The sequence below is a fragment of the Trachymyrmex cornetzi genome, unplaced genomic scaffold, assembly GCF_001594075.2.
Source record: "Trachymyrmex cornetzi isolate Tcor2-1 unplaced genomic scaffold, Tcor1.1 scaffold797, whole genome shotgun sequence".
In the NCBI taxonomy this organism is placed as follows: Eukaryota; Metazoa; Arthropoda; class Insecta; order Hymenoptera; family Formicidae; genus Trachymyrmex; species Trachymyrmex cornetzi.
The window spans coordinates 1,348,656-1,363,187 of record NW_017300132.1 but is presented as its reverse complement, the minus strand read 5'-3'; the positions used below and the strand labels follow the sequence as shown (position 1 = coordinate 1,363,187).

General features: G+C 31.8%; 2 protein-coding genes across 3 annotated transcripts; one reads left to right on the top strand and one right to left on the bottom strand.

The window, feature by feature from the left end:
- Window positions 1–4,006: 4,006 nt before the first annotated feature.
- LOC108768439 (uncharacterized) lies at window positions 4,007–6,344 on the top strand. Of its 2 annotated transcripts, none has more exons than XM_018518851.1 (7): window positions 4,007–4,430; window positions 4,788–4,839; window positions 4,917–4,963; window positions 5,077–5,083; window positions 5,240–5,346; window positions 5,429–5,541; window positions 5,606–6,344. In XM_018518851.1, exons 1-7 carry the CDS (start codon window positions 4,375–4,377, stop codon window positions 5,869–5,871), a joined length of 648 nt encoding a protein of 215 aa, XP_018374353.1. In that variant the 5' UTR covers window positions 4,007–4,374; the 3' UTR covers window positions 5,872–6,344. The 2 variants fall into 2 exon arrangements, with proteins under 2 accessions (XP_018374353.1, XP_018374352.1); XM_018518850.1 differs by having other exon boundaries at window positions 5,050–5,083; window positions 5,606–6,343.
- Window positions 6,345–7,857: 1,513 nt separating this feature from the next.
- On the bottom strand, window positions 7,858–10,305 carry LOC108768446 (ubiquitin-conjugating enzyme E2 J1). Its single transcript, XM_018518864.1, has 5 exons — window positions 9,970–10,305; window positions 9,396–9,601; window positions 9,124–9,314; window positions 8,922–9,039; window positions 7,858–8,126 (listed from the first exon to the last, which is right to left on the bottom strand). The coding sequence occupies exons 1-5, from the start codon at window positions 10,004–10,006 to the stop codon at window positions 7,878–7,880; spliced, it is 801 nt and encodes a 266-aa protein (XP_018374366.1). The 5' UTR covers window positions 10,007–10,305; the 3' UTR covers window positions 7,858–7,877.
- Window positions 10,306–14,532: the final 4,227 nt, after the last annotated feature.

The following is a 14,532-nucleotide window of genomic DNA, read 5'->3' as shown; positions in this document are numbered from 1 at the left end:
GATAACGATAAAATAGACACCTGCAGTGTATCCCAATTTAGAGCTGTCCATGTCCAAGACTAAACGGAGACTGGCATTTTTTTTATTAATTCAGCATATTCTCTTGCTTCACAGGGAGCATGGCAATTACGCATGCTCACGGAAAAAGTTCTGAAATGCACGTGTTAAGGTGCAAAGTACGGGCACTCTTAAATATTTCAGATATTAATGTCTGCCGTATTTTTTTACGGGAGTGCAATTTCTCGTTCGAAGAAACGAATTCGTATGGCCCTCCTACGGCATCGCTAAATAGTCTATGAATATCTAAACAGGTGCAACGTCCTCCAATTTTCCTTATAGGTACTCATTATTAATTTACATTCTCGTCTCTTTCTTCCCTTTGAAGACTTATTCTTTTTCAATAATTTGCATTGTCTGAAGTATAATTTTTCTCGAAAGAACTTTGAAATGCAAAAAATTATTGCATCGCCACGTAGTTTTACGAACGATGCGTTAGGTGATATGTGTTTGTATTCGTAGCAACGTGAAAAGGCCGAAAAACAGCAATATGAAAGTAGACTAATAGTTACGAGAGTTAATAAAGTAAAATAAATGTACGTTAAGTAGAAAAATGCTGGGTAGCAGTGCAATGAAAAATAAGACATAATTGTGTATATTTATATTATCAAGAGCCACAAAGTATTAATGTGTAATCGTGCAAGAGGTGACGTTGATTCATTAGCAATATTGTTTAAAGTGCGTTGTGCTACCAGCATGCATATTTAACTTTACTAGCTTGGATATTATCGTTGAACTTACTTTGTTGCGTTTACTTATTCAGCTTGCATGTTAAAAGCCAGGCTATAAGTAGCGTTAAAAATACTGGAAAATTGAGCTATTTTTCATAGATAAAAAATTGTGTGTATAATGGAGCACAATTTGGATTCGGCTTCGGAGCGTTAAAATATATAAGAATACTATGATCTAATCGCCGAATCAAACATTAAATTTTGTGTGCAGTGTTTATTAAATATCTTGTCGGAATTATAATATACAATTTGAAAGTTATATTAATTTAATATGAAATATTTAATACGAAATTTTTTTTTCAACATATACTCATGTTTTATAACTAAAGTGTTACATAAAATCGTTCTTGTCATGTTCTATTACATTATCGGAGACCTCAAAATATGACTTATATCGGTTTAAATGAATATCACGATAGTGACATAACAAAAATAGCGAAAGGATATCGAGAATTTTTTATCTTCATGACTCAATCTGTTATTCTCGTTAAGATCATATAATTACCATGAAAAGTCTGATGTTAAAATAAATGTAATCAATGTTGTCTAATTGTAAGATATTCTAAGAACAAAAATAGAAGGACAATTCGAAGAAATGAAAGCTTAAATAAATAGGACTGGATATTGTACTATTGATACAATAAACATTGATGTTTATTATACTTTTTTTCCGAATTCATATAGTCATTATTTTAATTTTATTGCCTTTTACTATTAATTAATTTTGTCTCTTCAACATTGTACGATCGCTTTTTTCGATTTGAATTTTAGGAAGGAAACTATATAATAATGCAAAAAATGAACGTCTCAAAGTTTCACGGACAGTGCATCGATAATGATGCATTGTTATAGCAACGTGAAAAAGACAACGAATAACAAAACGAAGTATGGAGGTATTGAGAGAATTAAATGAGACAGGCATTTCAGTTTATGGACAGCGTTCCTCAGTGAAATGTGCTGTTGAAATATTATAGTGAAATAGAAACAACGTACTAAAGTATAACAATTTTGTACCTATTTTATATATTTTAATATAATATACATTTAATAAATTTTAAATTTATAAATTAATAAGTTGGTAAATTTGTTTTATTGTAATTGTTAATCAGTTTCTAATGAATGTTTTAAAAATACTCTATTTAAAACAGTAAAATTTTTGAAATAAATTATGTGTGATGCCTATTTCTTAAACATAATAAATAAAAATTGTAAATCAATATTCTCTGTTGACTTGCAGAAATGTGTGTCTGGAATGCAAAACAAGATTTGCGTTTTATTAATGCAAATTTGTTTCTTCAAGAACTTCAAGAACTTTTTTATTATTCATTTTTTTAATTCTGCATTTAAATACAGTGTATTTTATATAACATATTGTATTTTGTATATATATAATTACAATACGTTTATTTTATAACAATGGTGTAATATTTTTTAATAAAAATAGTAGAAACTTGGTGTTTTATTTTATTATTTAAAATAGTTTATTTGTACTTTATCCAGAACATCATAGTATGCTCTGGATAAAAAAACTACAAATAAAAAAATTTAATTAACAAGAAATCTTACTTCGATCGAATTAGTAAGATATCCGTTCTGGAAAGTCCGAGTTCCAAGTTGAAACCTTGGCTGAGATCTGAGATAAGTTTTTTGCAATGTTTTATGCTTATTAGCATATTTTAAAACACTGCATAAAAATGTTTATTAGCATCATTACGAAACGACGATCAATGTAATTTGCCATTATATTTTCAGCTTTAGTTTGTGATTACGTTTCAAGTCCAACAAATCGAATTTGGGACTAAAAAATGTATTTGTAAATTTACATATGTGAATTATTATTAAGCACCAAAATCCACTTCGACTGAAAATTAGGATTCTTTATCTTATTTGAAAATAATGTTACCGATTAAAAATCATCAAAACGTAATTTTATAAAAATAAGACGTTATTGTTTTCGTTTTTATAAAAAGTAACACGTTATCGTTACTAATTTTATTCTTTATTATTCGTTACTAATTTTAAAAAGCAACTTGTTATCGTTATCGTTAGGATTAGGAACTAACCGCAATAGCATTTAGTAACCATTACATGTCGTAACTACTACATCTGGTAACTAGTAATCAATCAATGGCAAAATGCAACATAGATATGATCAGAATATGTATTTGGCATGACTGATTAATGTGATTTACTTAAGCATGAATTATAACCCATACAGTTCTGTGAGTGATGCTTGCGGACGCTTAGGGGCTCCGCACAACAAAAGGAACAGGGAACAGAGAACAGAGAATAAGAATTTCAACCTATCAGAAATCATGTATTGTGGAATACACACTGCGTATTCCACAATACATGATTTCTGATAGATTGAAATTCTTATTCTCTGTTCTTTGTTCCCTGTTCCTTTTATTGTGCAGAGCTCCTTAGGGTAACTCCGGTATATATGCCGCACCTATCAAAAACTTAATTTATTAAGTATTATTTACTATGTTTAAAATAAACAAACTCTATCAGTAAAAACTTTGTACTGTCTATTACTATGAAAAAAATATTAGAAATCCGAAATATTTAGTTTTCTCGTATTAAAAAATAAACTTTTTGAAATCTTGCATTTTTGCTATATATAGATAATGGGTGGGATATATGGCAAAAATGCAAAGGTTTCAACAAATTAAACAAAGAATACGAAAGCAAAGCACTTGTATTTTGTTGTACAACATGCTTTACTATTCCTCTACACGTATGTATCACGAAATAACCACTAGGTCTTTTACGCAGTAATCATTTTATGTAGATTATAATTTATGATGATGCTACTTGTTACACACACAGTGACAAATCGATTCAACTCACAATAATTTCATTAATATTAACAGTAAGAAGCTGAAATTATAACTCAAATATAACATAAAGGCATGTAACAGAGTAGTTGCGAAAAAATTACCCCAGATAGCACATTATATTCTGAGAATATTCTGAAATATACTAAACAGGTCACGTCTGATATTCGTACAATATTTCTGTGTCCGCGGCAACATTGTTCGCAGTATATCCTCAGAATATCGAGATGAATTTCGTAAATTTTCCTTAAGAGTGTATAAGAAATATCTATTAAAAATAATGTTCTTTGCTAACAGAATCTTTCTTATGTTACGAGTGAAATATTAAATTTCGCGCGTTTCTCATCAACAATACTCGATGCATTATTAACAATACTCACAGCGTACTTCGTGTTTCCCTCTCCTACATTTGTTCCTATTCCTACACGAATGACACGGATTATGACATAAGAAAGATTTTATATCATGGTATGGATAACAGCTGATTCCACCATGAGCTGATCCCAGTTCCAAACCGTTTAAATACTCCAAACGCTTGTATTCTTTTTACATCAATGGTGCGGGAACGATGAATGATCGTAACCGATCGAGATACTCGAGATACCAACGTCAACACCGGGACCGGGCAGCACCTGGTGGAAGGACGCCGTCGTTCCCGTTTTTTCACGTGACACGTGGAGTTAAACGCTGGTATCCGAAAACCCATATCAATTAGATGACGGCACGACGCCGTGGGCTGGCAGGTCATGGGAGCCTGTCTCGGCCGCTGTTTAACGAAAGTCACAGATTCCGTGCCGTACAGGTTAGAAATGAGCCAACTCTGATTGAAATCCAGGCAGTCAGCTGCCAGGGTATCTGACAGAAATTGTTGCATATTGAATATTGAAAAAATTGTTTTTAAGAACGTAGTTAAATAGAGGACTACATCCATGATTCAATATTTTAGTCATATGAGTCATAACTTTAGCTATGACTCATATGACTCATTATTGCATTAATATATAACAATATGTTATGAATAATTCAAGTTATAAAAGCTGTATTGAATCCTACTCTGATAAAATTTTTTTACTAGGAAGACCTCCACTGAGTTCCTAGTATATTATAGACAAAAAAACTCATCATGTTTTGCTATTTCATTGCCTTGTTCTATGTTCAGGTTCTATCGAAGGCATACCAGAATGTCATTCCAAGAAGAAGAACAAGTTGAGGTATATATCCAACAGTTTAAAAAATGTTTCTGCTTATGCTTTCGCTAGTAGAAATAACACTGCTGTTTTATGTTTAGTTCATGGATGTCGAAGGGCACGAAGACCAAACTAAAGGATCAAATAGGTATAAAAGTTAGTTTGTAACTTTTTATTCTAATTTGGATTCGTGATATTAATATTACGTTTATCTGCCATGCTTACTGGATGTAGTCTGTTATCGTTCCTCTCTTTAAAAAGATTCAAGGTAAAAAAATATCTTATAATGTATATTTTATGCATCATTTAGTATACGAAGATAAGAACGTTACAGAATATGTGAAAGCTGTTATTTTTATTGTACAAGAACTACAAGAAGTATCTTAATTTGAATTATGCACTTTTACATGTGTTTGAATTATAGAAAAAACATGGGGTTCCAGTAACTTTGGAATTATTGGAAGATGGAAGATGGTCACGGGGTGGTAATAAGTATGCCAGATTGAGTTCTAGAAACGATGCTTCTACAAGGTAAATTACATTATTAACTCCAATACCATTCTTGGAATTGATGTGCGTGTGAAAGGCTAAAAGATCATACACTTATTTTCAGTTCTGGTCTGGATGTGTCTCTTCAAGTTCTTGATGCAAGAACATTAATGAAACAACAGGCTTATATGTCATCCACTCCGGGATCATCACTGGATCTTGAGTGGGAACACGAAGGTAGTCTATCATTATTATCATTTTTATGAATCTTACAATACATAAACAAATTGTACTCTTGCAGGGATGCCACTACCAATTATGGATGATGGACAAGGAGACACAGAATATTCTCTTACACAGACATCAGTTAATAATAGTCGAGCCTCCAGTCTGACAGCATCTCCTTGGTCCAGAGTCTCGAGTCCAAATAGTTTAGAATGGGATCCAGTGGAACAAAATATGGTATGTGTCGATATGGAGACTGAACAACTTTTAACTGAGATAGAGAGATTGACAGATAGAGCTCTAAAAGAGACTGGTGAATGGACTAACGCTAATACTAGCTGATAAACGAATTAATTAACGAAATATTGTTTGTATTTTTGTATTATAAAAAGTCATGGTAGAGCTAAAACAAGCTCTAAGAGATCACATTATTTCGATATTGCTATTCTTGAAACAATATAACTACGATTATATCGTTTCAAAAATGTGTATTGTACAACTTACTAATTAGGATATGTTGAGTATAGAGATATAACGCAGATATCTACGTTGTGTAGAGTATCTTGTATAATAATCTCTAGCACAGAAAGGAATTATGTCAAGCTACCAAATCAAGAAAAATCATTTGCAGTACATGCATATGTACACAGCAATTGTATATGTAAATAAAAAATATTTTTTGTTTTCAATTTTTAAATAAGGCTATCTGCTTGCTTAAATGGGAAATTGAACTTTATCATAAATTTTAGTATAAATACAAAGCTTTAGTTTCGCTTTTGCCTCGCGTAGCTTCCGTATGACAATAAATTATTTTTTACAAAATAAAATCATGTGCCATACTTTACTTCAATATTTTAAATTTTTACTACATATGTGCACTCAAATGACTTGTTTTGACATGAAGTAGTATTACATATTAAAATAAATTGTTCATAAATAATGCAAGAAATATACATAAGAGATTCTATTACATATTATTTTTTATGCAATTTTCAAGCTATTGGCATTAATCTAAATATGAAAAATAAATGCAATATTATAATAAAGAGATAAGTGCACAACATCAATAGATAGTGAAATCTAGAAAGATAGCAAATGTACAAAGAAGAAAGTTTCGGATAGGAATTATTTTATTGTAATGAAAAGCATGTAAAGATGAAATTGTTATTGTAATTGATGACTGTAGAATGCCTTAATATAGATAATAAAAGATTGTGAAGTTTGCTATAGTTTATGATTGTGTTACTTATATTTCATTTTATATCATTTTAATATACTTCTATTATGTCGTTATATATAATCCAAATATGCCTCATACAAGTTTAAGAAAAATACATCTTTTTTAATACTTGGATGTTAGAAATAAGCATTCACGAAAAAGATATGTCATATCAATTAAAATCATAAAGAGACATAGTTCGATGAATGAATATATAAAAGCGAATATGAAATTGCGGAACATCACGCTACACTATGGAGTGTAATAAATGTTAAGAAGTAATATGTTTATATATATATATGCTTTAATAAATAATTAATTTATTATATTTTTATGTACATACAAAAAATGAATTTAGTCCTGTTCTAAATCCTCTTCCTTTAATAGATGTATGTATTATATATATTAAATTTTATTAACATATATTAAATTTTATTACAGTGGCTATACATATGTGAAAAGTGTAAGAAAGCTATAGAGTTACACAGACATATTTGTATAGCTTATATTTATTACCAAATAGTATCATGTATATAATGCAAATTTATTGGTAAAAATAATATAACAATTGTGTGAGTTTATAGATATATTTTTATAGTTATATATATATATATATGGGTAAACACAAAAAATATTTGAAAATAATTATCAAAATAAAATTATTTATTATTAATAAAATTATTTATTACTAATTATAACTAATAGATACTAAAGTGTGTAAATTTAATACCAGTCATTTAATATACTAAAATAAAATATATGATATAAATGTTCGATAAATAATGATTTATCTTTCAATACTATGGTGTTAATGAAAAAAGCGACTAGTATAAATTAATAATCGAATTGAAAATTTATTTACTTTTTATTTGAGCAATAAAATTAAAATATTTGGGATGTATAAGACAAATGCTGTTTGTAAGAACAGTATGGATACTAACATTTACTAATGCATGTACTTTCATCATGTATTACACACGTTTTCAAGAAAAAATTAGATTCACAGTTCATAATATTCTTGACAGTATAAATGATTTTTTTCTGAAAGATTAAAAATAATGTCCATAAAACGTGTATAAAATTTACTATTTTCTTAACATATTCCTATATATTTGCAAAAACAAATAAGTTAAACAAGAAATAATCGTCGTAAAATTAACAAAATTATTGCGGATACTAATGAAGCGATAAGAATACTCCAAAATAAATCATTTGAAGACGACATTGTCTCTATGCGATTTAAGATAATCTCAGGTTGTTGAAAATCCGCATTTTCTTCCGTCATCGTTTCCACGTTAGTACGGTGTAGTATTTCGCTTTCGGTTACATTCGTTGTTTTATCCGTAAATAACACGTCTGACGTTGGCGAGTCATCGGCCTATAATTTTTTTTTTAAATATATCCATTAAGTTCTTACGGTATATTTTCATAACATATAATCATACATATATACACATATACATATATACAAGGCCAAACTAGTTGAACCAATTTTTTACTCTATGAGAAAATTATCGACCTCACACCTGTAAAAATAAAAAGATTATACATCTAATTATCGACTTAGCTATACAGATCAGATGCATGGATATGTCGTACGAATTATTGGGCGCACTGAAAAAAAGGCGCATTTTTAATATCTTTTAACAATTTTCACAACTCAACGTCAAACGTGTCTGTTTTCATGCTCAAACCAGCAGTTCGCATGATGTTATCCACGCATCCGATCTGTATCGTTAAGTCGATAATTAGATGTGTAATCGATAATTTTCTCATACAGTAAAAAACTGGTTCAACTACTCTAATTCACTCTGTATACAATATATATATATATATATATATTTGTTATAATAGACATACTTTATAGAGATAGGTTTATAATATATATCGCTTATCGCTACAATATTATTCCTAAAAAATTGTCATGTATAATTTACAGAAAAAGAACATATAGAAACAAAAGATGTACTTTTATTCCTCTATAATCAATTATTACATCAAAATTACATTTCAAAATTAATATTACAAAATTTTAATGATTCAAAATATTTAAACTCATTTTTTTTAGAAAACTTTGTTTTTTTTATTGTAGCAAATAAGTGATAAATTCTTTCAACTATATTTATGATATTATATTTATAATAAGTATTTAAAAACATGTCTAACTGCTTACTTTGAGAGCAATCGTTTTCAACATGGTTTGCTCCTCCTCGGTGATAGGTTTCTTAATTGAATTTTTTGACAACAAATTCACAACTTTACCACAAGTATCACACTGCCAGTTCAACGATCTGAAATGCAAGGATTGATTACGAGACTAAATCATATTTTTGCAACGTGTTTTGTGTTTAATTACAATATGTATCCACACATACTTTTTAGCAAGTTTCTGTCGTTCCTCAGTGCTATAATCTAATGCTCCAATTGTGCCACTTCCAGGTGTAGGCATGAAAGCTATCAAGGCCAGCAATGCGGTTCTAATGCTCCACGATGGCTGCCATGTTTCAGGATGGTGACCAGAGATACTCAGGCATATCTTCTTGTTTGTTTCAAACCGTCCATTTGGCTAAATAAAAAAAATTATATGTAACAACATAACATCATGATATAACAATTTATATGTTACTCGTTGCTGATGTCCACTTACTGTCAACAGGATAATATTTGGTGGCTTCATAGGATACTCTGGTGGTAGCAAGATTCTCCCATGATAAACGCCACCTTCAAAGTCTGTCGATGGTGGTCCTTGCACTGTAAAATGCCATTCGAACAGATTGTCCTCAAGAGGAGATGCATAGTACTCTTCGGTGGCTTCGTGCAACTCCTGTGCCTCTCTCATTAATCTCTTCACCGCTAAGATACATATACTTAATAAGAAAACAGTTTTAACTTTGTAATACTTAGAAACTTTACTAAGATATCAATTTTTTTATTCGACAACGCATCCGTTATTGATAGCAGATAAGCAGGCATATATCAACACATACATATATATAAGACATTTTTACGCTATACATCATCGTAGGATAATTATGCTTAAAATACGACCGTCGTGTAGAAGTGATATGAAAGCTTAGCAGATATCGAAAGTTGGGTAGCTGGCAACAACACTGACATCCACGAGTACAATAGCATCATGGAAATATGTCAGAGTTGCGCGGCTAATGCGAGTCAAAACAAACGTTTCGACCGGCGCAATTTGCGCGTTGACTTCGACTTACCCGGGCTCTTGGCGTTGTATTTGCCTTCGAATGACATCTTTGACTTTTCCGGGGCACCTTTTTTTCGTCGAGGCGCAGGTTGAAGAACCAAGAACGGGAAAACGATGCGGAACGTCTTTCTCTACCGATTCCACCAGATCTCACCGACGCACTAATCGATGAAGCGCATCCCGCTCACATATTCGTAGTCGGCGTGTAAGCACGCCGATTTCTCCGAACGATTTTTAACGTCAATCTCAAGTTCCGACGTAGGCTGATCACTTTATACAGCTCTAGATCGCTTACTGTGAACGTGAACGCGCGAGGATGTGACGTGACGTGGTAAACCTTGCTGTGCTTTGGCGCTCGCGCGCTTCTATTTATCACCAAACCAGGGATGGCTGGGGGATGCCATTTTACAGACGCTACGGCATGTGGAGGGGATAAGCTGGCAAGTGGCGGCAATACTGATTCTACGTCACGCAATATACAGTAAAGAATCAGTGGCTGCGTTCAGCAGAGAAATTTAATCAGAGCGTTTAGTGATTCTTTAATACGATTGGTTCTTGCCTTTAGTTCTTCACTAAATCTAAATGTAGGAACCAATCCTATTAAAGAATTACTAAGCGCTAATTGATCCCTATTGAAAAGAATCATGTCACAAAGTTATACAGGGTGTCTGATAATTGTTCTGACAGAGTTTGTGGACATGTAGAGTGGACTCAACTGAGACGGAAAGTCCTGTACTATTTTGCAATTTTCGCAATAGTTAACAAAATATTAATTGCTAAAAATAGTCGAAAATTGGTATTCAATAATTTTTTACTCAAATACTATCAACTTTACAGAAAAACTGCAAGAGACGAAAATTGTTTACTTTCTTCTCATAGAGCTCTAAGAATTTTTTTAGAATTTTTTCAGAATTTTTTCAGAATTTTTTAATACCGTATTGGTGTATTTTTTCATGTTGTTAAAAATGAGAAAATGCAGTACTAAAAAGTTGATAAAAAATTCTGAAAAAATTCGTAGAGTTCTATGAGAAGAAAATAAACAATTTTCGTCTCTTGCAGTTTTTCTGTAAAGTTGATAGTATTTGAGTAAAAAATTATTGAAGACTAATTTTCGGCAATTTTTAGCAAATCTTGTTAACTATATTGTGAAAATTGCAAAATGGTAGAGGACTTTCCATCTCAGTTTAGTCTGCTCTACATATCTACGAACTCTGTTAGAAGAATTATCAGACACCTCGTATAACAAAATCATGTAATTAAGACAAATATTAGATGTTAAACTTAATTCCTGCCGCTCGCTACTAGAGGGTGCTGGCTCCAACGCTGGCGAGTTTCGACAATGAAGTCATATGTCTTTTGTAATGTAGACATCGCTGACAGTGATTCAATCCTCACAGGTTAGATTTCTCGACGCCAAAGAGATTTTCCAATCGATTGAAAATGAATCGCGATAAGCTGTTTTTCCGACATGTGCTTCTTCACTACTTCGACCTCAAGAAAACCGCAGCTGAAGCGCATCGCTTATTATCCGAAGTGTATGATGATGAAACTCCATCGGAAAGAACATGTAGAGTTTGGTTTGAATGCTTCCGAAACGGTGATTTTGATGTGAGAGACAAAGAACGTCCTGGACAGCCGAAAAAATTTGAAGATGTCGAGCTGCAAGAATTGCTTGATGAGAATCCAGCTCAAACGCTTTTAGAGTTGTCGAAACAGTTAAATGTTACTCCAATGGCCGTCTCAAAACGCTTGCATGCCATGGGAAAGATCTATAAGGAAGGGAGATGGCTACCACATGAGTTGTCAGAAAATGACGCGATGAAAAATGGATTTATTTTGATAATCCTAAGCGGAAAAAATTATGGGTCGACCCCGGCCAACCATCCGCTTCAACGCCGAAGAGGAATATTCACGGGCATAAGACTTTACTGTGCGTTTGGTGGGACCAGGAAGGTGTGCTGTATTACGAACTCTTGGATCCAAATGAAATCGTTATAGCTGATCGCTACAAACAGCAATTATACCGATTGAGGGACGAAATGATGCAAAAAAGATCATCCGTAGACAACAATCGACGCAAAGTCATTTTGTTGCATGATAACACTCAACCGCATGTCGCGAAAAGCGTGAAGCAGGCACTTCTAGAGCTTGAATGGGAAGTTCTCCCGCATCCAGCGTACTCTCCAGATTTGGCACCGTCGGATTACCATCTCTTTTGATCGATGCAACATGCACTTACGGACACACACTTCTCCAATCACAACGAAGTCCAAAAATGGGTGGATGAATGGATCGCCTCGAAAGATACTGCGTTCTACCGTCGTGGGATTGCCCTGTTGCCAGAGAGATGGGAAAAAGTAGTAGAAAATGGAGGAAATTACTTTGATTAAAGTATTCATTCATCTTCCCTTCGAAACAAATTAATTTTGGAGACGAAAAAACGGTAGGAATTAAGTTTAACACCTATAATAAATCATGTAACAGATGTTTCCAAATCAGTACGTGATTTTTTAAAATCACATGATATTAGAAATAATTTCATCCATCCTGTGATTTTATAGTCAAATATTATCGAATTTTAAAGAATTGAATAATAGAAATAGAAAAAAAAGAACGTCATCATTTGACTTTTATTATGTAATTTTCTCAAATTATGTAATTTTAAAAAATCACATACTGATTTAAAACAATTATTCGAAATGTGATTCACTTGTTTTAATTACATAATTTCGTTATGTGACTCTATGACATGATTTTTTTCAGTAGGGATTAGTTTTTGCTGCTGAATGCCATTTATACCGGCCATAATCTGTAAGAATGGATATCACAATCATAGGTCCAATCATAGCCCTGACGAAAATGAGAAGTTTCATAAACGTTTGTTTGTTTATATAACCGTTTGCAGGAATTCGTTGAGAATTCAGAAACGGTCAGTAGAGTGTTCATGAAGCGGAAATTGCAACGCTGCAACGTTTGGAAGGCATTTTCTGACAAAAATAAGAAATTTTATGAATGTTTGTTTAATATGTTTACATAAACGTTTAGTTCAAGTGTTGAGTCTGTTAAACGCAGACACTTTATAAAAAAAAAGGTACAAAATTTTTCATTGAGAAGTCTCATCATACTGCGCTTTTTATCCTATTTGATATGGTTTTTAAATGCGAGAAATTGAATTTCATTGTGTCCCTCTGATAGCGATGTTGTACTGCTTGAAAATTGGATATGTAGAAGAATGTTTGTTAAACCGAGGAAAAACGCTTGTATTACGGAGTTGAGAAAAGCGTTTGATAAATGTTTGAAAAGTCTGACAGTGAACTCTCTGCATGAAGGTGCATCAGTATTTACTGAGCGCCCTCTGAAAAGCGTTGCTCTAACATTACAGAACTTTCATGAAACAATATATACTGTATTTTATAAGCGTTCTGAAAGTGTTTAAACCCAATGGTGTTCTGTAAGCGTTCTTATAAAGTTTGAAAGCGTAAAAATTCTCAAAAAATCATCGTTGAACGATTGTCAACGCTTTATAAAGTTTCTTATTTTCGTCAGGGAGGTCAAATCACGATTATTCCCCTCTCATTTTGTGATTGGTCAGTTTTTGCACATTATAATATAAATTTAACAGCTAGATTACAGCAAGTATAAATGATCCTTAAAAGGACAAGAGCACAGATTCTTGCAAAAGAGTCTACAATAAGCCATTATCATTAAATCAGAGAGAAGTCAGGAGCTAAAAAATAATTACAGTCAAATGTGAGGAAGAATAATCGATTACAATTGATCAATGTCTAGCTTCTGACTTTTAATTTATTACTAGTAAATTATTGTAGAATGCCTCTAAAGGTGAAGTAGAACTTCAGCAATAAGGAAATCAACATTTTAAATTTGCTACAGCTTCTATTAATATCAGGAAAGTTACTTCGTAAAAATAACGCGTTACTGTCATCGTTTCTTTTTGTGAAAAAATAACTCACGTTCAGTATATCTAAACGGTTTCTTCATTTCAATTTTCATTTAAAAAGGACGTACATTTTTTCAAACAGCAGATTATTATGGCTGACAATAGAAACTTTAAAAATATTTCAAACGTTTATTAACTTGGTTTATCTTTCAAGTATATCGTATGTAAGTATATATCTCTTATCAAACTAGTCTTCACTATATTTTGTATCTAAACGGTTTCTCCGTTTTAACTTATAGTACATTAGAAAAAAAAATACATTGTTCCAAGCAGTCAATTATTGTGGCTGACAATGGAAACTTCAAACATTCATTAGCTTCGTTTATCTTTTACGTGTTATCGTATGTAAATATTTATTAGACTAGTCATCAGTATACCTATTTAAATCGATTTTTTCATTTTGAATTCTATTAAAAGAAAAGGCGGACAGTTTTTTCCAAGTCTATTCGGGCTGACAATAGAAATTTTAAAAGTTACGACAAGCATTTTTCAAGTAAATCATGGAATCATATTATGCGAAATTTTTTTCATTAATCTACAAAAATTTATCACCATATAATATATACGTCTTGATTCTGAATAATAAATATAAACAATTTCCATAACAAAATTATT